This window comes from Nerophis ophidion, linkage group LG05 (genome assembly GCF_033978795.1).
Source record: "Nerophis ophidion isolate RoL-2023_Sa linkage group LG05, RoL_Noph_v1.0, whole genome shotgun sequence".
Classification (NCBI taxonomy): domain Eukaryota; kingdom Metazoa; phylum Chordata; class Actinopteri; order Syngnathiformes; family Syngnathidae; genus Nerophis; species Nerophis ophidion.
The window spans coordinates 49,035,909-49,062,187 of NC_084615.1; the positions used below are offsets into that span (position 1 = coordinate 49,035,909).

The following is a 26,279-nucleotide window of genomic DNA, read 5'->3' on the forward strand; positions in this document are numbered from 1 at the left end:
GTACAGCTTGGATAGGCGTTAGAAAATGGATGGATGGTAAACATGGTAAGCTATAGCCAACTAGAATCTAACAACTACACAACAGCTAAGCGCACAATAGCACACAAGTTAGATATACTGTACATATTAATTGTCCTTTATTAAAACACTATTGCAGAATAGGACAGCACTTTTGCACTATAAACAAGTATCAATTGTAATTATATTAGTATGTTATTTACACTTACAAAGTCCTCAGATTCAGATTCACCTTTATTGTCATTGTACTGTAACCTGACTCTTACCAGATCCCTGTAGTACGCTGAGCTCCACACAAGGGTCTGGGCTTGAGGCCAATGCAAACTCCTTCCAGATAACAAAAAATAATGAACCAATCAGGATCGCCGGGCGAGATTTCATAGATGTGAGGTAGCACCGAAGGTAATGTTTGATTCAAACAACAGTGGTGGTACGCAGCGAGGAGTCGTGTGCTGACATTGATTCAGCTATTGGAAATGATTTTTCGAATCTATCGAATATCAATTTTTTAAAAGATGAACAGAGAACTTTTCGCTCTCTTTTGGATTTCCCAGCGTCGCTCTCATCAGTGTCACAGGCTGATTTCGATGTGAGTGGTTGAAGCAGCACCTCATTCAAGATATCAGACAAGTGGTTTATCCAATCACATACAATTACTTTTTTTTCTTCAAGGCCCCACCTTCTGAAGTACATCTCCTATTGAGAAGTCCCAGATCCTTGTGTGGAGCTCAGTGAGAGTCAGGTTAATTGTACTGGGGGTTACAACAAGATTTAGGGGGATGTACTCCCACGGCCACTGTGTACAGCACAGACAAAAACAAAATAAAAACAAAGACAAAATATGAAGGTGCCAATAAAAACAGAGACAAATGCTATAAAAAAGTGCTCTGAATAAATTAATACTGAAAGTACGATGAGTATTAAACTGGATGGTAATGCAAGAAATACAAAATATAAATACTGATGGTGCAATGGAGGTCGGTAAAAAGTGTGCAATAAAAGGTGCAAGAGTTCAGGAGGTAGTTTGCTTTATAGTTCGTGGATCGGGGGGGCAGATGTTAGGGGTGGAGATATCGCAGTCTATTTGCTGGTGTGGATGTCTCTGTGGGTGTTTGCAGCCCGAATGGCCCAGGGGAAGAAGCTGTTTGTCAGTCTACTGGTGCGGGATTTTATTGACCTGTAACGTCTTCTAGGTCAGCAGGTCAAACAGGGTTTGAGGGGTCTTCCGTGATGGCCCGTGGTTCTCCTGAGGCAGACGTGTCCCAGAGTGGGCTGAGGGCAGCCGATGATTTTTGGGGAGTTTTTTATGACCCTCTGCACGAGCCTGGGCACCACACTACGAGACTGTAAGGGAGAAGTATCCAGTAAGAACAGTGTCCGCATCACACATTTACTGCATCGTGAGTTTAACTTCATGATTTATTGTGGCCACCAGGTGTCGCTAAAAAACAACATCCAATTACCACCCCACTTCAACTTAAAGACAACATACGTCCATTATAGATGGTTAATAATAAATAGATACTGTAAGTGTTTTTCCTACCTACCATTGTTCTCTGTCTGACTAAAATCACTTCATAAAACATGTTCTAACATACCACACTACTAAGTAATGAAAGTAGTCTTTATTTGTTCTGATATTGTATCAGATTATTGTAATATCAGTATCGGCCTACGCTCCAATGCTGGTATTGTATCGGAAGTGAAACAAAAACCTCACCAAGCATGACTTCCAACATTGTGAAGCAATTTCATCTATTTTTTCAGTGGTTAATACTATAGAACGTACACTTGAATGTATTTTAGAGTTGTCATTGTACAGCTTTAGTAACATATTTACTCCAGACTGAAAATAAGTCAACACAGCCAATTTTTTTCTAAATATCTGCTAATACAAGTGATCAAACAATTATAGTAGCATATTACTTACACGTCTTAAAGTCTTCAAGGCAGAAGTCTATTAGAAAGTATCCAGTAACAAATGTGTCTGCATCATTCCACTTACTACATCACAAGTTTACCTTTATCAATTATTGTAGCCACTAAGTGTTGCCAAAAACTATTACCCCTCAATTTCAACTTAAAGACAGCATAACCCTGTATTTTCACTGGATGTGTATCGTATTGCTGAGGGCACTGCCACAAAACTTCTCCGCCGTCCGCCAATCCCCAATGCAGTTCTGATATGCATTGTTTTGACCCCGCCGTGCACTGAAATAGCACTTACACTTACGTCATCATTCGTGTGTTTATGCAGTTAAACCAGGGGTGTCAAACTCATTTTAGCTCAGGGGCCGCATGGAGGAAAATGTATTCCCAAGTGGGTCGTAATGGTAAAATCATGCATGGTAACTTAAAAATAAAGACAACTCCAGGTTGTTTTCTTTGTTTTTCTTTGGCCAAAAATTTGAACAAGCACATTATGAATTTGTATAAATCACAAATAATCCTCTGGACAAAACATTTCAAGTTTGTTGAAAATTTTGAGGAAATTGGTGCAGCTTCAAAAATAGACTGTGAATAATGCTGTATAATAGAATGCCCATCCATCCATTTTCTACTGCTTATTCCCTTTTGGGGTCGCGGGGGGCGCTGGCGCCTATCTCAGCTACAATCGGGCGGAAGGCGGAGTACACCCTGGACAAGTCACCACCTTATCGCATGGCCAACACAGATAGACAGACAACATTCACACTCACATTCACACACTAGGACCAATTTAGTGTTGCCAATCAACCTATCCCCAGGTGCATGTCTTTGGAAGTGGGAGGAAGCCGGAGTACCCGGAGGGAACCCACGCATTCACGGGGAGGACATGCCAACTCCACACAGAAAGATCCTGAGCCTGGATTTGAACCCAGGACTGCAGGACCTTCGTATTGTGAGGCAGACGCACCAACCCCTCTTCCACCGTGAAGAATGTATTTATATTATTCACATGTGAATAATGCTATATAATAGACTGTATTTATATTATTCACATGTAAAAAATACCTAAGTGTGTATTGTTTATTGTGAGCGAACTGTGGTGCTGAATTTCCCCCAGGAATCAATAAAGGATTTTCTATTCTATTCTAAAACACAAGGAGGTTAGACTTCATCTCAGTGTGTATCTACAAAGCCACGGTTAAACTTTAAGTCACAGTCTTTCCAGGATTGAACAAAAAACACAACATGTAAACTCTTCTAGGGATCAAATCAAATTTTGATTACCGAGCGCGGCCACCGCTGCTGCTCTCTGCTCCCCTCACCTCCCAGGGGGTGGGAACAAGGGGTAGGTCAAATGCAGAGGACACATTTCACCACACCTAGTGTCTGTGTGACTATCAGTGGTACTTTAACTTTTCACTTTTAATACCTCCCTTGTCATGTCCACGCATCAATCCAGTGCTAACTCAACAAACCGTAAGAAACGGTGGTAAAAACTATTCAAAAGTGTTCAGTTTTCTTGTTTTTGACAGAGACAATATGGGGGAGTAAGGGTGCCAAATAATGATGTGTTCGAAGCAGAAGACATAGAACGGCAGGTTTTAAGTTTCATTTGGGTCGAGGGAGAGGAGCCGCAGCCACGCTTTACTTTGTACCTCTTGCTAGTCCTAACAGAATTGCTATTGTGACATCCAGTGGACACATTTAAAACAGCAGTTTCTTTCAAAAAAAAAAAAAAAAAGCAACTAATTTTAATACTTGGCAAACTCATTAAGCGGGCTGGATCAAATCTGTTCAGGCCCGCGAGCCGTAGGTTTGACACCCCTGAGTTAAACTGTCAACCTTGGGAGAGGTATGCACACACACACACGCGCACACACACACACACACACACACACACACACACACACACACACACACACACACACACACACACACGCACGCACGCAGACACACACACAAACACACGTGACTGTGACACAAACAGGCCGAGCAAGGTGAGTTATTGTGTATTGTGAGCAGCAACATTGGGTACAATCTAAACGAGAGCACGTTACGACACAACAATGTTTACTCAGCCACCACAGAGGTTTTAAGCACAATGCCGCAGCTGTTGACATGCTGTCGCTAACCAGTGGAGCATCTGACCGTAGGCATGGGACAAAATATCCATATTGCATTGTATGGTCATATATCATATGATGTCATATTGTATCATGATGTCGTCTGAGTTACTTTGCAACTTCAGGGCAATTGTGTGCAAATCACCCCCTTCCCACACACCCACCCTTTCTTGCTGATGTCACCGTGAGAACGCCCCACCCCTTTAACTCCCAGACGTGACCGTCACGCCCAAATCAACACTCTCCTCACACTCATTGACAAGTCACCGTTCGCCTCGGGAACAGCACTTTGTGGTCAAATAAACCCATAATTCATGGTGACTATCAAAATCAATAGATGCCTTGCTTTGATGTGAGCTACTGTCCTTGCATGTCTGATTATGATGATGATTATGATGATGGGTTAAATCTGGAGGTGTACTGGTGCGACCTGCCTGACTTGGCTGTGTTTCAATACTGGTAGAAATTACAAAACAAAAGACACCAATATATGGATTGAAAAGGAGACTTTTAAGTCCTGATATTGGATTGTACTTGTCAGATGTTCTTCAAAATCAATAAGGTTCTTGCTTTGACAGAGACAAAAATATAGAGAGACTAAGTAAATACGATGAATTATAGATTAATAAAGTAGTGGAAAGTAAAATAGGTCATTCAAAAAGGAGATTTGGCTTCGACTTGAACTCTGAATAATCTTGTCAAACGTTCAAAATCAATCGGGTTCACACTGAAAAGTAACAAAAACACCTCCTCTGAATGTTTGACATTTGAAAGCAACTATTTGACTTCACCTACACTGATTGGCGAGCAACACAATAGGTTCAAAAACAATAGTGATTGAGATTGCTGGTTGTATCCGCTGGTTTAATGTCTTAAATGTCCTTTGTTTTCTTTGATGTTTGATGTTTCCCTCTTACACACATGTGAGAGGGATGTGTACTATGGCTATGAGTTGTTGTTGGTTTTTTTCCCTTGGCCTCAGTCTGGACCCCCTCTCCAGGGCCCAGGCTTAGAGCAATTTTTTTATTATATTTAATTTTAATTTTAATCTTCTATTTTTTTCTCCCATTTCCCCCACTTGTTTACCTGTATCTCACCTTTTTTGTAAGGGGCGCTGGAAGCCGGCAGACCCGGCAGCGATCCTGTTCTGTCTCCCTGTAACGTTTGTCTGATATTGAATGGGATTGTGCTGAAAATTTTAATTTTCCTGAAGGAACTCTTCTGAAGGAATAAATGAAATACTATCTAATCTAATCTAATCTAATCTATTTCACACGACCATGAATACTATGACAAGTAAAGGACAAAATTCATAGATTTCTGGCTTTGAAGCAGAAATGTATTCCCTGAATGTTTAAAGATCATCTGTGATTTCTGACTTTAATCAACAACTAAAAAATAAATAAGAGTCTGACTTTAGTGGAGAAAATCCAAGAATTATCGGTTGAAGGCTACAGAGCCAGTGAAGTAGTTGATGAATCCATGAAAGGAGCTTTTGTTGACTTTAAACTACCTTGATTGTCCCACATTGTTGCATATCATTTAAAAACAATATGGTTCTTCCCTTGATGGGACCACTGTATCATAAAAAAAAAGATTCAAACTACCTTTACTGTACTGTGTTTAATTTAATTCAAAAGTAATAGAGTTCTTGCATACACTTTAGAACAGGGGTGTTCTCAGGTTCAAACACTGATAAATAAATGATAAATGGGTTGTACTTGTATAGCGCTTTTCTACCTTCAAGGTACTCAAAGCGCTTTGACACTACTTCCACATTTACCCATTCACACACACATTCACACACTGATGGAGGGAGCTGCCATGCAAGGCGCCAACCAGCACCCATCAGGAGCAAGGGTGAAGTGTCTTGCTCAGGACACAACGGACGTGACGAGGTTGGTTCTAGGTGGGATTTGAACCAGTGACCCTCGTGTTGCGCACGGCCACTCTCCCACTGCGCCACGCCGTCCCTGATGACATTTATTAATTAGACAAGAAGAAAGGAATCATGCAGAGACAGAGTTCCATTTAGCTCATGAGGAGACACGTGTTTTGGGCTGTACTCTAGTTACGAATACAAACTATGTTCTAAAAATCAAGCCCGCGCGCCTCCTCTATTTATTAGGAAACTCCCTATTACATCACTGTCTCTGAGGGAAGGGGGTAGACGCGACAACTCCAGTTAGACATAATATATGATTATACAAAAATGAAAATATGTTGACACTTGGTGCTATCGCCCAGTCTCTGCTTTGTCTGCTCCGGGTACTCAATGTTCGGAATTGGCAGCCAGCAGGCCGAGTCTGGACAAAACACTGATAAAAAAGGCTAGCAATCTTTGGATTGCTAGCTCTGCACAAATACTGAAATACCACTTCGGCATAAATTGACAGTACTATATAGGGACGGCCCTTAAGCATAAAGTTATGATGATAATATATACATCATTATTCTAACAGGTGTCAAACGTACGTAACAGGTTTTATCCGGACTGCGGGATGAGTTTGCTAAGTATACAAATTAGCCGAAATTTTTGAATGAAAGAAACTGCTGTTCTAAATGTGTCCACTAGATGTCACCATAGAAATTCTTTGTATCTTTGTAGATGATGCTTCATATGTAAAAAAAATGAAAATAAACCACATGATGTTAGTACACCAGTCGAGGAAAATGTCCAAACTACGTAAATAAAATCCTGTAATTTGATTTTGATATTATTACTTTTTTTATCTTGATGGATTGAAAATGAACACCAATTAGTTGACTGACGAACATTATCACTTCATTTATTCAGAAAGTATAAATGACGAAAATAAAGGTAGAATACAATTAACCACAACATATAAGTGTAAAAAAAACCCAATAACATTATGATTTGTACAATTTCAGAATGTGCTTGTTCTATATTTAGACTAAGAAAACAATATGAAGTGGTCTTTATTTTTAAGTTATCGTGCCGTGATTTTATCAGTCCGGCCCACTTGGGGGTAGATTTTTCTTCATGTGGCCCCCCATCTAAAATGAGTTTGACACCCTTGCAACACTCCACTATTGTTGGCTGTTGTAGCTAAAGACGAGACGCTCGTTTGCTTTTTAAATACACAACCTTTTGTGTATCTTACACGAGTTGATTATTCACATCTTTACCAGCAGGATCCCACTTTGAATTTTGGCTAGCCTTCTTTTGCTTTTTTCATTCGGAATGAGCCGTTGAGGAATTTTCACAACAGTCTTACAACAACGCCAACGGAAGGTGTTGTAAACACCAGGGACTAATTTCTGTATTCTTTCATCTGCACTCCTTTGACTGTGATCCGCAAGACAATGACTGAAGTTTACTGCAAGTGTCGCTCAAGCTTTTGTCTGCTTTTGCAGAGTTTTGTCGTGAGCACTCAGTGTGTCTTGTCGTCGAGTAAACATTTTCATACAGACTGAAAGCAAAATGGTAGAGCATCGTATTTTTATTTGAGTATTTTACGTGCTACTTCCTTGCTCAAGTCAGCTAGTATATTTCTAATTTGGGGCAGTATCAATGGCAAAAACAGAGAAGTAATTCCTCTAACAAAAGTGAAAACTTGATGAAGTTCCATATTTATGTTTGGTCATTTGTTAGCCAGCAGGCTACTTCTTTGTTCATAAAGTTGAAGTTAAAGTACCACTGAAAGTCACACACACAATCTAGGTGTGGTGAAATTACTCTCTGCATTTGACCCATCACCCCTTGGCTGGTGAGGGGAGCAGTGAGCAGCAGTGGTGGCCTTGCTCGGGAATCAAATTATGTTAACATATGTTATGATAAATTAGTATATGTGTTAATTTGGTGCAGTGTGTAAAGAAAAAAACTGAAAAGTAATTTCTCTAACAAAAGTGAAAATCTTGTGAAGTGCCATACTAATGTTTTTTTGTCTTGTTGCAGGTTCTCCCCGTGACTGCGTGGGTTCCCTCCGGGTACTCCGGCTTCCTCCCACCTCCAAAGACATGCACCTGGGGATAGGTTGATTGGCAACACTAAATTGTCCTTGGTGTGTGAATGTGAGTGTGAATGTTGTCTGTCTATCTGTGTTGGCCCTGTGATGATGTGGGGACTTTTCCAGGGTGTACCCCGCCTTTTGCCCGAATGCAGCTGAGATAGGCTCCAGCCCCCCCTGACCTCAAAAGGGACAAAGTGTTAGAAAATGGATGGATGCTTGTTAGCTTGCAGGCTACTTTGTGATTTATGATGTTATGAATAGTTTGAGAGAGCTCTACCATTTGTATTCTGGTGAAAGAAGGATGCTTAACTTTTGTGAGTCAGAAGTCAAAAAGGCAACATAATGTTGTGTTCCATTTCTACTTGGAAGTCAAAAATGTCAACGACAACGTCCCATGAGTTTGGATGTCCTACGGGGAAAGTCAAAGAAGTCCTCATCACCCCTTAGTTGGCTTCAAAGATGGCTGCTCTGACTGTAAACTATAAAAGAAGTTTCTGTAATATAGACTGACCATACATCCTCTTTTCCCCTTCCCGGACATGTCGTCTTTTGCATGTCCGGCGTTTTTGCATGTCTTTTCAATGTAATAACAAAACAAATTGTAAAGGTGTGCGCACGCAGCAACATCAATGAATGAGGGGCAGAGACAGAGAGAGTGAGGTAGTGGATTGATTGTCAATCAACGCATACTTGATCAACAGCCATACAGGTCACACTGAGGGTGGCCGTATAAACAACTTTATACGGCCATGTCAAATCTGGCATGAGCGGTCAGAAACAAACCAAAAAGTAGAGATGGTGGCAGCACGGCCAAGTTAATGGATTAGAGAAGTTTGGGGGCTTAAAGTATTGGAAATGATGGCAAAAGGTTGGTTGGAAATCTGAAAGTTGGAATTAAAATATTTTTTATTTGACAGGCGCAGTGTCAGGGTAGCTGTGCGCAACCCGAGGGTCACTGGTTCAATCCCCACCTAGTAACAACTTTGTCACATCCGTTGTGTCCTGAGCAAGACACTTCACCCTTGCTCCTGATGGGTGCTGGTTAGCGCCTTGCATGGCAGCTCCCTCCATCAGTGTGTGAATGGGTAAATGTGGAAGTAGTGTCAAAACGCTTTGAGTACCTTGAAGGTAGAAAAGCGCTATACATGTTACGATTTGGTGGGCGCATTGCGATGCGCGGAGGTGTCGGCCCCAAGATGCCAAAGTTGGGAGCAAGCAGGAGTGGAGGTAGGAACTAGTTTTAATAATCAAACACAACAAAACACTTGACAAAGGAACAGAAAAGGCATGCCACCGCACGAAAAGCTAAATGCTACTTGTAGCAAGGGTACAGTTCAAAAGTCCGTAAGGAGCGCGAGCCGAGCGCGCGGAAAGCTAAGCTAAAACTTAGCAGAGTGAAACAATGAGGAATAACAAATCGTAACTTGTCGCGTGAGCAAACGAAACAGCCAGGCTGAACTAAGGTAACAGGTGGGCTTAAATACAGAGAACTTAATAACAAACCGGTGTGTGAACAGAGCGTGCAGGAGGAGCGAATTAAGTTGTCATGGTGACCATACAAAACACGGAAGTGCGCTAACAAACGGGATCGGTAGTCCAAAACATGATCAAAACGTAGTAGGGTAATTCAAAAGGACTTAAGCAAACTACGTGTGTGATCCGGTTAACAATACAAGTACAACCCAAGAAACACTGTTACAAATATGCATCACACTGTGAACACACATCAAACAAGAATGACGAACACATTTCGGGAAAACATCCACACCGTAACACAACATAAACACAACAGAACAAATACAAAGAAGCCCTAACAGATAGATAGATAGATAGATAGATAGATAGATAGATAGATAGATAGATAGATAGATAGATAGATAGATAGATAGATAGTACTTTATTGATTCCTTCAGGAAAATTTAAATATACTCTACTGCTAATTCCCTTTTGAGGTCGCGGGGGGCGCTTGTAGCTGAGAATACATTTACATATGCATACAAATTTGTCTTCTTTTTATATTATTTCTTTTAATGAATTAAGTAAAGTTTCTGACAACCTTTTTCCAAAAGACAATATAAAATGTGAGATACAACAGGACAATGCATACGTTTATCATTTGTTTTCAAAATGCTTACAAAAAAGTGGGACCCCAAAAATGTACTGTCGGACCCCATTTTTATGACTTGATGGGGTCCATGGGACCCCATTTAGAAAATTCCTAGCGCCAACACTGCTGTCAACAGAGGAGAAAAAATGCTTTATTTAAATAAATATATTATTTATAAAGCAAGTTCAGTATCATTGGCAAATTTTCACCTAGTCCCGGCCTTGGCATGCTGCCCGCCTTAGCACGCATATATGTGTCCTCTTTTTGGGATTTCACAACATGGTCAGCCTATGTAATATCCTTTATTAGATCATTTAAATGAGATGGAGTGGATTTTTACACTCTTAAGAGAGAAAAAAAATAGAAGATTAAAATAAAATAAAAAAAATCGGTCTTTGCCTGGGCCCTGGAGAGGAGGTGCAGACTGAGGCCAAGGGAAAAAATTAAAAAAAATAAAAGAACAACTCATAACTATGGTACACATCCCTCTTCCATGTGTGTAAGAGGGAAACATCAAACATCAAAGAACACAGAGGACATTAAAGACATTAAAGCAGCAGATTCAACCAGACACTTCTACATACAGCTATGAATAAAAAGTAAAATAAACATATCCACTGTGGTGGCCTCTGCGGTGTTCCACGCCATCGTCTGCTGGGGAGGAGGGAGCATGGTCAGAGACAGGAGCAGACCCAACAAAGCAACCAAGACAGCCGAATGGATGAGCGAGGATACGTCCAAGGTGACTGAGGTGTCCGACACCTGCTCACCCAGTCAAGACACCGCGAAGCCTCTCCGTCCCAGCGCTCAGTGCTAGCTCCGCAGTCCTGTCCCCTCATCAGCATCTCCTCCAGTACATCCAAACATACTCTGGTGTAGCAGACACCCAGCAGCTGGTCTCCATAGTCAAAAGGCTCCCGGGAGGCAGATCCAGAAGTCCACAAAAAAAGCACCACAGAGGTCACGAAAGTGCCACCCCTTGTTAGCGAGCAGGCTACTTCCTGGTTCATGGAGAATGGCATAAAATTGTACCAAATCAATAATTATTTTAAAATTCAAAGTTCAGTGGAAATGGAGTTTTATGTAATATCATCCAACTTTTTTTCAATGAAAGTGCACTCATGTTTCTCTGAATAGTCAGAATGTACATTCCCATGTATCCTATGGGAATGGTTCCATCAGGACCCAAACAGAAAGTATAATTTCCAGCAACAAAAGTGAAAAATCTACGTTTGTTTGTCGGTTTGTTAACTAACAGGCTACTTCATAGTTTTTATAAGGCTCGAAAGGACACGTGATTTTGCAATGCATTGTGGGGCTGGTGACCATTGTTGCTGAACAGGGTTTTGTTTACATGGTTGTACTCAACCAGCGGTATTGTGAAAGAGAGTAAAATACTAGATTCAAATGGATCCTACAAAAGAAAAAAAATTAAGGGCCTGTACCAAAACAAATGGACCATGTTCCAAAGTCGGGCCATCTTGAAAAATAAGTAGAGATGGTGGGATGGATCCATATGAGCACGTCCGTGTTATGATCCGCTGCCCGGATCATAGTCTTTTTAAGTTTTTCGAGTCACCTGTGTTTTCAGCACCTTTTGAGTTTGTGTGTTTTCAGTTGCGATGACGGCAGATTACATTCACCTGCCTCTGGTTAGTGTTCAGGACCCTCACCTTTTGCCCAGGCACTAATCAGAGAGGTATTTATTCTATGCCCTGGCCTCATTTGGCCTGGCTTCCTAATTTGCTTTATGCAACAGTCGACGACAGTTTTCGATTCCTGCTCTGTACCTGCGAGCTTCCACGCTAGGCCCTTTTACTTGCTAGCTCCCACGCTAGCCCCTTTAGTTGTGCCTTCTGTGCTATGAGCACGTTTTTCTTTTTTCCCGTCTGACTAATTTCTAAAATAAATCATTCCCTACCGGAACACTGTGTCTGAAGTCCGTTTGCATCCTGGGAGAACGAACCCTGCATCATCATGCAACCCGGTCGTGACAGTCCTGTATCTTGGTCGTCAGCTGAGTCAGTTTTGTACAGGCTAAACATTTCGGAATGCAAAGTCGGTGAAGGCTCACGGATGAACCAACTTTGGGTCAGAGCAAAACCTCGGATTTTACATCAGGAAGAGAAGACTGAAGTCCTTTCAGAGGTAAGTCAACAGGACTCGTCACTGTGTGGTGTCTCCTGGAGAAATGTGTTTCAAACGAAGTATATTTCAAGTCTGCTTTGATTTGGGAAATATTTAAAGTCTTCTCAGTTATTGATCAATGAATATTGCTATTGCTCTTTTCCCAAATACTCTGTTCTTCCTAACCTGCAGCTATCTTAACTTGGCTAGCGACAACAGCCTACTAAAGGCTACATGTGCAACAAAATTAAAGATGCTTTGATTCAAAATGACTAGTGTGAAAATGCTGTGAAGACACCAACATGTACCATGTGATGGCGTTAAAAGTGATGTTTGATCGTCTCACAGCTGCTATCCAAGCTATTCATCGTGTCTGTATTAGCTCACTCCCCTGACTTCCTTGAATTTGCTTCTACACTGAAAATAAGAAAAATATTTTTCTTTCTGAAACAATCATGTCAACCACTGAGACAATTTATTATGTCGCACATTCATGCCATGTTTTAAACTTGTTAAAGAAATTAACTAAACTTTAAGACAGAATCCTGCATTCAACCCCAATGTAAAGAAGCTCTTACAGTGCAGTAAGACTCAAGATGCATTGCGTTGAAGTGCCATTCTTTTTTCTTAATTTTTATTTCAAAAGTCCAAAGATTATTGGAGATCAGTGTGTAGTTTGTGTAATACCTTGAACAAATTGACGATAGGAGGAGGAGGATTTGGACAACAAATGACCAAAAAGAAATGACGCAAAACACTTATATATACATATACATATGTATGTATGTGTGGGAAAAATCACAAGACTACTTCATCTCTAAAGAACTGTTTCATGAGGGGTTCCCTCAATCATCAGTAGATTTAATGGAAGCATTCACATACAATGGTTCATAAAGGGCACAGAGTGGGTGGGTACAGGCAGGCGTAAGGGTGTGGTTATTGGCTCATGTGTTACCTAGGAGGTGTGTCCGTCTGTGACGACATGTTGATATGATTTCACTGCGCTTGTTGAGGGATGACAGGTCTGGATGATATATAATAAACAGTTTCTCTTTTAAGCATAGGTTGCATCTTTTATTACCACTGTTGTAAGGTGTGCTGGATGCAAGAATTTGCCATGTTATTGAATATTCAACATTATTGTCTTTGAGGTTCCAAATGTGCTTGCTGAGTTCTGTAGAATTCCTCAAAGTCTGGTTTCTAAAGGAGGCCTTGTGATTATTCCATCTGGCTTCCATTAAAATCTCCTGATGATTGAGGGAACCCCTCATGAAACAGTTCTGTAGAGATGAAGTAGTCTTGTGATTTTTCCCACACATACATATTGCGCTCTACCACGGTATCGAGCACTATTCTCTGGATAATCCAATCAAGACATACATATATATATGTATATATATATAGGCGGTATCGCTCGGTTGGTACAGTGGCCGTGCCAGCAACTTGAGGGTTCCAGGTTCGAATCCCCGCTTCCGCGTGTCCTTGGGCAAGACACTTTACCCACCTACTCCCAGTGCCACCCACACGGGTTTAAATGTAACTTAGATATTGGGTTTCACTATGTAAAAACGCTTTGAGTCACTAGAGAAAAGCGCTATATAAAAATAATTCACTTCACTAGTTTTCTTTGACTGAGCAATGTACCACAAATATAGCTACAGTTGGAAACACTAGTCAATAAATAATATTCTGGCTGGGCTCCTCCTCAAGGATTAATGCACTCTGCAGCTGCAACTTCCATCAGGTGCAGTCATCGACGGGTGGCTATTTACTTCCTGATGCATGCAGATTGGAGATAAAGCTTGTAACAGACAACAAGGTGATGACAGCTGAATGGCTAAGGTGTACGAGCCAAGTTACACGCTCAAAGAATAAAAACAATCAACATGTGTATTACTCACCACAGGTGACTCGGATTAGAACAAAAAATCAGCACGTTGCCTCAGGTGAAATCAGTTTGGGACAGTTCTCACGAACTCAACACCGAAACTGGCAGTTTATGGAAGATGAATAACGGACTTACATGGGAAAGTCATCTGCAAATGAAAATGTTGTGTTTTTTAAACCTTTTCCCAAGGAGATTATGTTAAATAACAACGTGAACGTTGGCTTGAAAAACAACTGAATTATGCATGATGGATAACTGGGTGGATATTAATTGACTTCCCACCACCAAGACTAAAATTATGACACACTCGAAAATACTATTCTCAATCAGCAACTTTTGTCCAGATCCTCACAAAAAATATTGTTCGCCTCTGCCACCTCCGTACATACTGTTGCTTCATACAGTAGTCCTTTTTGATTGAATCCTGCAAATGCACCAATCAAAGTACCTTGCATAATAGAAAAGTGTTATTCATTAGGTGGGTGCCTCTGTTTTAGCGGAAATACAAATAAAAACAGCCAACTTTATAAGGCTTGGTACAATTTTTGTTAACATTTTAAATATCTTTATTTAATATTTTTTATTATGTAAAATATGTCATTTGGTATTGATAAATTAAAAATATATTTAAATAAAAACATGATTGAATTAATTTTTTACATATTACATTTATTTTGATGTTTCAACCTATTATCTTTGGGAGAAAGTTTTTTTTTTTATACTTGTAAAATAAGACGATTTTTGGACATTTAAAGATAAATTTCTCTTAAATCCATCCATCAATTTTCCTACCGCTTGTCCCTTTTGTAGCCGCGGGGGGTGCTGGAACCTATCTCAGCTGCATTCGGGCGGAAGGCGGCGTACACCCTGGAAAATTGGCCACCTCATCACAGTCTTATTACATCATAAATTCCTAATGAAACAAATCAAGAATACAAATAATATGGGTTAGTTGGTTAGGTTAGGTTTTGGTAGATCTATTCAACATCTATATCGACAATAAATAAACAATTTTTTTTACTCAAAACATTAGTTTCAAATAAGTACAACAGGTAGAAAATGGATGTCTGGATGAATACTTTCTGTTACAATAAGTACACCTTGGACCAACAAACAATCAATCAATCAATGTTTATTTATATAGCCCTAAATCACAAGTGTCTCAAAGGGCTGCACAAGGCCTTGCGTTGGACTGCAAAGCCAGGCGGACCAGTTGGTGTGCCTGATTCCCACACTGCGCTTGCCAAAATGTTGCAACTTTGGAGTGAAACTGGCAGGTTGCCAGATGAAGACTTGGTTGACGACTCCTATGACACAATCGCCAACCTCCGGAAAATCCTGGGAGGAGAAGCAGAAGCCGCACAAAATAGATGACGAACATGTGGAACTAAGAGGTGAACAGATACTCAGGGACCAAAAACTGGTCAAACGTAGTAGTGGTCATGCTTGCATAACACATCTTTCAAACCATGACACTCTCTCCCCTTTTGATGTGAAGCGAAGCATCTGTGTTTTGTCTGAACTTAACAGCGTAAAACGGTTTGAGAGGGAAAAAGCTTCATAAATTCAAGTGCATTTGTGACGAGGAGTCTGACAGCTAGCCTTGGCCCTGCCATGTCCATCACAGCGCTGACCTTTGTGTAACCTTTCCTCCAAAACAACAACATCCCTCACCTCTTTCACATTCAGCCTGTCATTAGCAGCCTTTTTACAGACATTCCATTTGGAAAACACTTGTCCACAATGTTTGTGATCTATGCTTCCTTGTCCAATAAAGTTTGGGGTTGTCTTTGTTGTGGTTTTATCTTAGCAAAAATTTTTTTTAACAAATGTACACAAAGTATTGGAATTCAATACCAAACTAGTCATAACGTAGCAAAAATATTCCACAGTAAATGCAGTTGACTTGTCTTTTGTACCTTGGCCTTCTGTGAGGACTTAACAGACTTAGTCCATTCAGGATTTTGTGGCCTTTTTTTGTGATAGTTGCCATCTAAAATGCCTGAATTCATGCCATCTTTTTCAGAAATTTGCGGCAAAAGCTGTCATGTTTTGAGGCTTATTTCTTTTCAATGACATTGATTTTATGAATTTGTTAACAATATTTTAAGTGTTCCTTGTAACCATACCCTATAAAAGTACAGGATTTCAATACAATTTGGAAAACAAATCTCTATTGATGTTTTGCTCATTTTATACCAGTAAGACTTAAGAGTAGACACTAGATGGCAGTAAAAGCACATACTCAGAGCTCTGTACGGTTTTAATTCAGTATAACTAAAAATAGTAATAATTATATGTGCAGGTTTCTCTCCTCCAGGCTCCTCGGGCCACCAAGCACTGACATGAGAGTTCCATTGCAGGGTTGGAACACTGTTTTATTTTTCAATATTTCAGTCTCATCGGTGCGTTTCAGCAAATGTCATTTTCCGGCTGTCTCTGTCTCTTGCTCTCGCTCTCGCTCCAGCTCCACCATCTCTCTCCTCCCTGGCTGCTGCCTTTCAAGAGAGCAACACGTGATAAGATAATCATGCCCAAAGTGTCCAACTTAAAACATTAATTTATGTCCGTAAATATTTGCCCCTGCACGTTAAGAGCATTTGTAAACTGTTGACAGCGATCTCTAGCACTATAGCACTTTGGTTTGTAAATGAAAGACAATGAGAGATTATCATCACACATTAACATGTAAATACTGCTTCTTTGTTAGGTCAGAATTATAAATGAAAATATGTTCTTGTCTTAACCTGGATATGTAAAAGTTAAATAAATCTATGAATACATGTAAATGTTTATATACTATATCACCCAGAAGGCTTAGTGCTTCAAACAGGAACAGGAAGTAGGTCTGAGCTGCAGGAGGACAACAATTGTGCTGTGCTGGTAATACAAAGTAGATACATTGTTAAACGTTGATGTTCCTGCTTCGTCTACACCATATGTTTTGATCAGACAGTTGACGTGCGCAATTGTGCAGCGCTCAGAGACATATTTGATTGGTTAAAATATGCGATGCATATGTGGACAATTGGATGAAGTTGTGAGGCCAGACATAATTTGCGAGGATTGGTTGAATTTGTGTCAGTTGGGGGGATTCCTCAAAGCGGCAACGAGTGGTCAGCTGTTTCCTCGCTAGCTTGCTCCTTGAATGTTTATTATAGATCATAAATCATGCATCTCACCTGGATAGAAGAAGGCTGAGGCAAATTCCAACAAGTTGGTACACTTTGACAGCCAATTTAGACCTGGTAATAGCGAGAATGACATGAAAAGACACTTGGCTCCTCCTCCCTTTTCTCCGTGAGGATTATGAGTCATCTAAACCGCAATGTAACTAGATTCTATCAATCAGCATCTTAATGACAGCAGACCTTGTACAGCAAGTGATGTTTTATTATATTTGTCTGCTCTCATTAATAATCAGTGATGTTGGAAGAAAAAGCAAATGTTGTGATGCGTTTTTTAAATGAATGCGTCGCCTATGCTTAAAATTATCACATTAAAATATTACATCTTATTATACATGTGACTATTACTATATTACATACATGCTTACATCATGTATACACAATCTTAATGGAGCTGTTTAGATGTTTTTAAGGGCATTATAGGCAGAATAGAGTGTCTCCCTTAGGCTCCATTGTAAGCGGACTTTTGATCACGTTTATTTAATATTTATAATACTTTAAAAAAATATGTCCGTCATCACGTAATCATAATCATTGTGAACGGTAGGCAAAATTCCAAAATAAGTGCCCTTCCCCTTTAACAAACTCTATCTTTACGTGTAAAGAAATCAATAAAACTGAACATATTTAAAAGTAAACATATTTTTCTGATTGTGGAACAGAGTCAAACAAAATCAAATTATTCCCAGACTTCTACATTTTAAGTTCTTGTACTGGTAATAATGTTAATGTAACTGAGAGTGTATATATGGAATTAAATGGCCCAATAAAGGTCCATTACTATTAACTGTCATTTAACAGGGGGCACCCTACAACTCACTCTGGGGGTCCTTACACCCTTTTTTTGACACTGCATTTATGTAACTGAATGTTTAACCTTCAGAAATCCTATAAGGCTATTAATTTTCTCTACCTACAGTAAATGAAAAACAGCATATATCTACAATCATTACATAAAAACAATGACTTCTGTGTTGTTTAGAACCAGTTGAGAATTGTTATGTGCAATAACACTTTGAACTCAACTCACCTTAATGTGTGTTCTTAAATGTGTGTTCTACGTCTTCCATATCCAGACTAGTTATGATTTAGGCTTACAAGGTAAACAACTAAAATTACTACTTTGAGCATTGTTTTATCCAAATGCATACATTTGTGAAAATATGGCCAAGTAGACGCATTGTGGGTTTCCAATACGTTGTCTGCATCGCTAAAAGAAAAATCTAAGGAATAGAATGCCTTTGCCATCTTCCACTAAAATTGTTTTTTAACTGCCCACTTGAATAGAATATTCCCTCTTCTCTTCTCCGACTCCCCCGTCGTCATTTGGGATGTGCGTGTCTGTTGGGATTTCCCTTCCTGGTTCGATGACCCGCCCTATCGTGCCTCTGATTGGCTTGTTCATAATGTTTTGCCCTAATCTTAACCAATCGTGACTCATCATATTAAACCAACCAATCATCATGGATTTTTCCCATATGTTTGGTCCCCTGCCTGGAGTTGCACTTGTCCTTTTCTCTTTCTCTTCTCCTACTCTCTTCTTTTGTAGCTTGTAGCTAAGCTACCCGCCACATGGGTCTAAAAATAGCTAAGCTACGGAAATTGCGACTTGTTTAAAAATTAGCAAAGTTACTGCCAATGTGGTAATGTTATATGTAACGAGTTATCGCCCAACACTGCATATCAAATGGTAGAACGGCCAACAAAGAAACTTGGGGGTTCTTAGTTCGAATCCTGCTTCCACCATCCTAGTTATGGCCGTTGTGTCCATGGGAAAAACACTTCCCCAACCATGCTCCCAGTGCCACCCCCACTGGTGTAAATGTAACTTAAATGTAAATAATGGGTTTCACTATGTAACGTGATTTGAGGTCAAAAGAGAAAAAGCCCTATATGAAAATAATTAACTTCACAAAGAAATATTTCCTTGGTAAAGTTCAGTGTGGGTTCACTGGATGAGAGCAGCGCTTCTCTTTGACCTTTCACCTGTCTTCACGCTCTTACTGCGCTTGTTCAAAGACGGGAGCTGACTCTATGATGGATGCTTTGCTCTAATGGCTACCAGATCGCTGACGTAATCTTCTTGGTTTTCCTGCTTCAGGACAGATGTCAGGTCCAAGGGATTCATTATTGCCTCGTCGTTGCTTTGTTTGTTGGGGGAAGCTAGTTTCCATGGTAACAGCAATGTTGAGTTTGGAAAAAGTTCAGTGTAGGAATGCACTACACATGTATACAAACAATATGCTAGTGCGGTCAAATAATCATATTTTTCAATCAGATTAATCACACTTTGGGATTGGGATTAATTTCAGCAAATTATATGCACGCATAATTGAAATTAACTTTAAAAAAGACCCTAATATTATGACAGAAATGACATTTTATTGTCAGAATGCCATACAGGATTGTTTTTTACTTGAACGCACATCAGTTATTTGTTCAAAACCTGGTAACAATTTTATATAAGGTCTCATACGGGTTTATTTTGAAGTATTATTTACCAGCAGGCACACCAGTCAAGGTCTCCTCACTCATCTTTGCACCGACGTATGCATGAATCGTAATACTGACTTTATAGGAGTTTGTGCGCGTAAAATAAATTGCAGGAATAATCTGGGTTCATACATGATTAATGCAATAATGTTTTGTGATTAATCACATGTGTTTGACAGCCCTAAATATACACAAGGATAGTGTATGTGCTTGTATTTTTATGTATTTATTTATGCTAGACATTTATATTTCACATAAAAAACAACATTGTATAGGATGTTTTGCATTGACAAATACTCACCTGGGATGCATATTAAATTATGTTTACTTTACATTACATTGCATTTTAGTCAAAGTATGGAACGATTCAAAATAATTGCAAACAAGAAGAATGTTCCTTAAAAGTCAAACGATCATCTCGCAAGATTCAGCAGCAAAGATTTGCTTTTTCTGTTGCCTTTTGGTGAGTTCTTTTTTTTGCGGGGTGATGATAACCATACAACAGGAAATGGAACTAGCTAAGCGACAAAAAAGGCTCCTGTAAAACTAAACTCGACGGCAGTGTTGCTCGTCAAACACCTTCCCATTCCCTCTCCATTACATGCCTTCAAGCGGTGATTGTTCTTGCTATACTTTATTCTTATTTTGGAGCAATTCACTGACTTTTTTACAGATATGTTAAAGTTTTTTTTTTCTCTATAGTCATCTTGGAAAAAGAGAAACCGGGAAAGGTCTTGTTTTAAGTAGAGTATAAAACAGTAATGAATAATTTTGCTCTATTAAAGTTTTGTTTTACAGTGGTGAACATATTTGTACACTTGCAACACAGTTTCAGATTTAGGTTTTAAAATATATAAAAACATTACCTGTACAGCTAATAAACGTTTTGTAAATTGTTGTCACTTCAGAAAAGGCTCTGACTAGAATATAAAAAGGGCTGTCAAATGATATATGTTTTTTAAATACGATTAATCACAATTTGGAATTTGGATGAATGAATCATCATTAACCACATAATTGAAATTTGCTTAAAGGGGAACATTATCACCAGATCTATGAAAGCGTCAATATATACCTTGATGGTGCAGAAAAAAGACCATCTATTTTTTTAACCCATTTCCGAACTCTAAATGGGGGAATTTTGGCGAATTAAACGCCTTTCTGTTAATCGCGCTGGAAGCGATGACGTCAGAATGTGACGTCGCTGAGGTAACACACCCGCCCTTTTCATTTTCAACACATTACAAACACCGGGTCTCAGCTCTGTTATTTTCCGTTTTTTTGACTAATTTTTGGAACCTTGGAGACATCATGCCTCGACGGTGTGTTGTCGGAGGGTGTAACAACACTAACAGGGAGGGATTCAAGTTGCACCACTGGCCCGAAGATGCCAAAGTGTCTGCCGCCAGACCCCCATTGAATGTGCTGGAGTTTCTCCACATTTTACCGGCGATGCTAAGGCAGACATGGCACAGAGATGTATGGATAACCTGCAGATGCATTTGCAACGATAGTCAACGAAATCACTAAGGTGAGTTTTGTTGATGTTGACTGCCAGCTAATCGATGCTAACATGCTACGCTAATCAATGCTAACATGCTATTTACTAGCGGTGCTAAAGCAGACATGGTACAGAGATGTATGGATAACCTGTAGATGCATTTGCAACTATATTACGTTTCCTCCCACCCACATTTAATGCGAAAAAAACACTTACCAATCGACGGATTTAAGTTGCTCCAGTGTCAAAAGATGTGAAAGTCCTGATCGTTTGGTCCGCACATTTTACCGGCGATGCTAACGCAGCTATCCGGCCATGCTATGGCTATGAATAGCGTCAATAGCTATTCGCTCAATAGCTTCAGTTTCTTCTTCAATATTTTCATACTCCAACCATCTGTTTAAATACATGCGTAATCTGTTGAATCGCTTAAATCGCTGAAATCCGAGTTTGAATCCGAGCCAATGAAACTATATCTTGCTGTGGTATTCCCATTGTTTGTTTACATTGGCAGCACTGTGTGACGTCACAGGGAAATGGCCAGTGTCTTTGCAGAGAGCGAAAATAAGGCACTTTAAAGTTTTATTTAGGGATATTCCGAGACCGGTAACATTTTGAAAAAAACTTCAAAAAATACAACAAGCCACTGGGAACTGATTTTTATTGTTTTTAACCCTTTTGAAATTGTGATAATGTTCCCCTTTAAGAGAAGACCAGAATATTTGTACACAAATGCAATGTCACTGTCAGAGTGTCACCTGGAAAGTTTTCAAACTTTTAACTTGAATGCATGTCACTTATTTGCACAAAACTTGCCAACAATTCTATCTAAAGTTCTCACAGGCTGGATTTTGAAGTGAAATTTGCCAGCGAGCACGCCAGTCGGAGTCTTTTCACTAATTTTTTCCCCCTGTAATATGCATTGATCTGATCACTGACCATCTAACTGTAAAGGTAAAAGAGCTTGCATGGTGATAATAAATTGCATAAATGGGTTATACTTGTATAGTACTTTTCTACCTTCAAGGTACTCAAAGCGCTTTGACACTATAGCGAGAGCTGTCATGCAAGGCCCTAACCACGACCCATCAGGAGCAAGGGTGACGTGTTTTGCTCAAGGACACAACGGACGTGACAAGGTTGGTAGGTTGGGATCGAACTAGGAACCCTCAGGTTTCTGCCACTGCCACTCTCCCAAGTATGAACATGATTAATACAATATTTATAAATACAAGCAATAACAAATGAGTAGTTTTACTTTATTTTACACATATTTTCACACTTGACAGTTACTTGAAACATTGTCTTGACAGTTTGTAGGGTTATTAGTTTGAATCAACTGACGTTTTATTATTTTAAATGGGTCTTCTGTGGACAATTCAGCCTCATGTCAGCGACTCCCACACTTTGTTTCTGTAGATAATCAATCAGTTTCTCAAACTCATCTTCTTAATTTTTTTAAAGCGACACAATCCCACACAAAAAGCAATCCCGTTGTGAAAGATTGACCCTCCCTTCCCAGAGGCCTGACTGGAGGCCATGGGTTAGTTATCATATGCTTTAACTGGAGAGGGTGGGGGAAAGATGCCTGTGGGGTGTTGGGGATCATCCCAGCTCCCTGCAGGGGGCAGGATTCGCCGCCTTAGTTCCTGGGGTCCAAAACAACAAGAAGAAAAGTCCCCCTAGAATGTAAAGCAGCTTCTTCTATCACATGACTGTGAATTGTACGGTTTAAAAATATACATCACACAGAGGAGGTAATTTGCACTTCATTTATTTGCGTCAATCACTCTGACATGTAAAGAAAACACATGGGCTCCACAATAACAGACAAGTGATGTTTGAAAACAAACATGGTCCATTCCGCTTCCACAAGAAGCATAATCAAGTTTTGCTCAATTATACACATATCGATACAAAATATTACTTTTTTATTGTACCGATACCCCACAATCTTTGCATTGACAGTGCCCCACCATACTCAGCAGATGACGCTGTCCTATAAGAAGTTTGCAACTTCATTGGAGCCACATTGAATTTATAGTGCTGTTTTTGCAGTCAAGTTTGTACCTTGGAGTGTGCCTGAGTTAGTTTATGCAATCTTTTTCTGTCCTTTCACATCTTTGTGGGGGCCGTAGACCCTTAAACACAAAAGTTTGACGCTGCTCTTTGGTTGTCTTAGATTTACTGGTTTAGTCCACCTGGGTTGGCGCGGGCAGTAGACTCCTTAAGGAGGACCAGATTTCTCAATATCCTGTCATCTCATCCAGTTGTATCTGGAGACATCGGGGCACTTCCCTCAGGTGCATCTTAAATCTTCCCTTAGTCTGCCAACCTGAAAGATGCAATTCATCTTCTTCTTAGAACCATAGTTGCCTGCCGATGCTGGTTTTGATGTTAAAAAGACAAACTAGACACTCCAAACAAAGTCTATTAAATGCTACATACTGGACGTTCCTGGTTGATGATTGCCAGGAAGTTGAAAACCAAAACTAAATGTTATTTTTCTCCTTGTACGGCAAAAACCACATGAACGCACGCACACACACACACACACAAGCCTTTCGTAACAATACAAAAATTCCCTGTGAGTTAATTATCGCGAGGCACTGGAACCAGTCGGTAAGAATGTGAAACCTCGCACAGCAACCAGACATTATAAATAGGTGAAAACAAGGAGAGTGCTCTGAACGCTTCGTGTAATGAAACCTAAATTCAACGCCCTGTCTTTTGCCACACAGACATGCAAAACTGACATGGTTTTGCATGTTTTCAACAAAGCTGTCCTGATATGGTACAAGCCTGGCAACAAACTATGCATAAATCAGAAGCTCCAGAGCATTCTTCCCATTCTGTCAAGTCTTCTCTGTTTGAGAGAGATTTCCACAAGCTGTGAATAAATTAAAAAGCGTTGGTCCACAGCCCGGAGAATCGACGCTCAGACAAAGCAGAAGAACTTTTTCCAGCTGCACCTGGAAAAGGTTTTAGTCCCCCTGTCCGACGAGCGCCTCTTTTTGGCCTGCCGGCCCTTGTTCTTTATGGCGGCAAAGATGGCCGTGTCGAACACCTCCTTCAGGTTCTTCTGCGTGAGCGACGAGCACTCAATGTAGTCGGCAGCCCGGATCTTCTCCGCCATGTTCTGTGCCCGAGTGCTGGGGACAGGCTTGACGTTGGAGCGGTCCAGGTTGATGAGGATATTGACGTCCAGGAGGAGGTCCGACTGTGTGCCGACGAGGATGATGGGTGAGGTGGGGTTGTAGGCGCGGATCTCAGGGACCCATTTTTTGGTGATGTTGTGGAAGGAGGTGGGGTTGACCATGCTGAAGCACAGGAGGAAGACGTCCGCGTGGGAGTAGGACAGCGACCTAAACTCGTCAAACTCTTCCTAAATGGAAAGAGTCATGAGTCAACTTTAGGATGAGTCAATCAACACATCAAGCACCCGTCCATCCATCCATCCATCCATTTTCTACCGCTTATCCCCTTTGGGGTGGCGGGTGGGGCGCTGGAACCTATCTCAGCAACAATTGGGCGGAAGGCAGTGTACACCCTGGACAAGTCGCCACCACATCACAGGGCCAAGACAGATAGACAGACAACATTCACACTCACATTCACACACTAGGGCCAATTTAGTGTTGCCAATCAACCTATCCCCAGATGCATGTCTTTAGAGGTGGGAGGAAGCCGGAGTACCCGGAGGGAACCCACGCAGTCACGGGGAGAACATGCAAACTCCACACAGAAAGATCCCGAGCGCAGGATCGAACCCAGGACCTTATTGTGCAAAACTGTTTGGCCATGTTAGTGTTGTTTTTGTGGTCTTAAATCTGCTCTATATATCAAAAAAACATCCTTTGTTGTGAATGACTGCTTTATAAATGACTGACAGGAGAGCTCATTGTTAGTGACACAATGAGGGCCATTGTTCCAAAAAGCAGCATGGAAGCCCAAGATTGTCGAGATACAAAGGGAAATTTATGGAAAAAAGACTTAAGTAGTATAATTACTATTGAATGGGTAATTGTTTAAAAATGTATGTAATTGAAATTAGAATATTACAAGAAAAGTCCTTATTTTTTTCGAAATCATTTTTAATTTTAAAAGAAAAAAAATACCTTCATTTTACCAGCAAAAAGTTGTAATGTTTTACAAAGAAAAATTAAATTTTGGGATAAAACATACATTTGAACCAAATGTACTGTTTATACAGTATATGATTAGAATACATGAAAATGATGTTAAATAATTATTTTAAAAAATATATACTGAGAATAAAATGTGTAATTTGTAAAATAATTAGTTGTGAAAGAGTTCCAATAATGATAATAAATGTGGCTAAAGCAAATTTTTGTCGGTCCTACCTGTCCTGCTGTGTCCACAAGCTGAACTCGGACTGGGGTCCCATCAACTTGGACCTGACCTGTTGGGAACCGGTCGTGACTTACATTAGTAAATCAAATATGAGTTAATAACATTGTATATTATTGTACGTTGATCGTATTGTACAAACAAACGTCTCTTACCAGAAAAGACGTCAAAGCCAGTCTGCCGGTAGTCCACCGGGTAGCCGTTGGTAGTGTAGCTGACGATCATGCTGGTCTTGCCCACGGCTCCGTCCCCGACCAGCATGCAGCTGATGACGCCGGGTTCCAGCTCGTCCTCCCGGGTTAGCCCGCAAGCGGAGGGGACGCGGGACTCGTGGTAGAAGTACTCCATATGCGGTGGCATTTCGGGCCGTACAAGGAGCGTTTGATGGCGGACTCAGTCAACCCCTGCGGTCGGTACCATCCGGTGTGTTGCATTTGCTCTGTTACAGGAGGGACGCGTTCTTCTTTTTATTGAACTTTCCACTCGGACAGGTTGTTCGTTTGCATAACCACGCCCACCGGACAGCGGTTCTGCTCGCTTCAGTAACAGCGGCATCTGGT

At 40.4% G+C, this 26,279-nt stretch overlaps 1 protein-coding gene and 1 long non-coding RNA gene across 2 annotated transcripts; one reads left to right on the forward strand and one right to left on the reverse strand.

The window, feature by feature from the left end:
- The first annotated feature begins 4,309 nt into the window (after positions 1–4,309).
- On the forward strand, positions 4,310–8,544 carry LOC133552375 (uncharacterized). Its single transcript, XR_009806691.1, has 2 exons — positions 4,310–4,387; positions 7,990–8,544. It is a non-coding gene; the product is annotated as an uncharacterized LOC133552375 (long non-coding RNA).
- Positions 8,545–23,106: 14,562 nt separating this feature from the next.
- Positions 23,107–26,180, reverse strand: rhov (ras homolog family member V). The gene is made up of 3 exons (XM_061901279.1): positions 25,875–26,180; positions 25,713–25,771; positions 23,107–24,733 (listed from the first exon to the last, which is right to left on the reverse strand). Exons 1-3 carry the CDS (start codon positions 26,077–26,079, stop codon positions 24,287–24,289), a joined length of 711 nt encoding a protein of 236 aa, XP_061757263.1. The 5' UTR covers positions 26,080–26,180; the 3' UTR covers positions 23,107–24,286.
- Positions 26,181–26,279: the final 99 nt, after the last annotated feature.

Coding starts and splice junctions, on each gene's coding strand:
- rhov (XM_061901279.1), bottom strand. CDS start 26,079: ATGCCACCGCATATGGAGTACTTCTACCACGAGTCCCGCGTCCCCTCC. Junction 25,772..25,874: donor TGGCTTTGACGTCTTTTCTG/GTAAGAGACGTT, acceptor GGTTCCCAACAG/GTCAGGTCCAAGTTGATGGG. Junction 24,734..25,712: donor TTGTGGACACAGCAGGACAG/GTAGGACCGACA, acceptor CTTTCCATTTAG/GAAGAGTTTGACGAGTTTAG.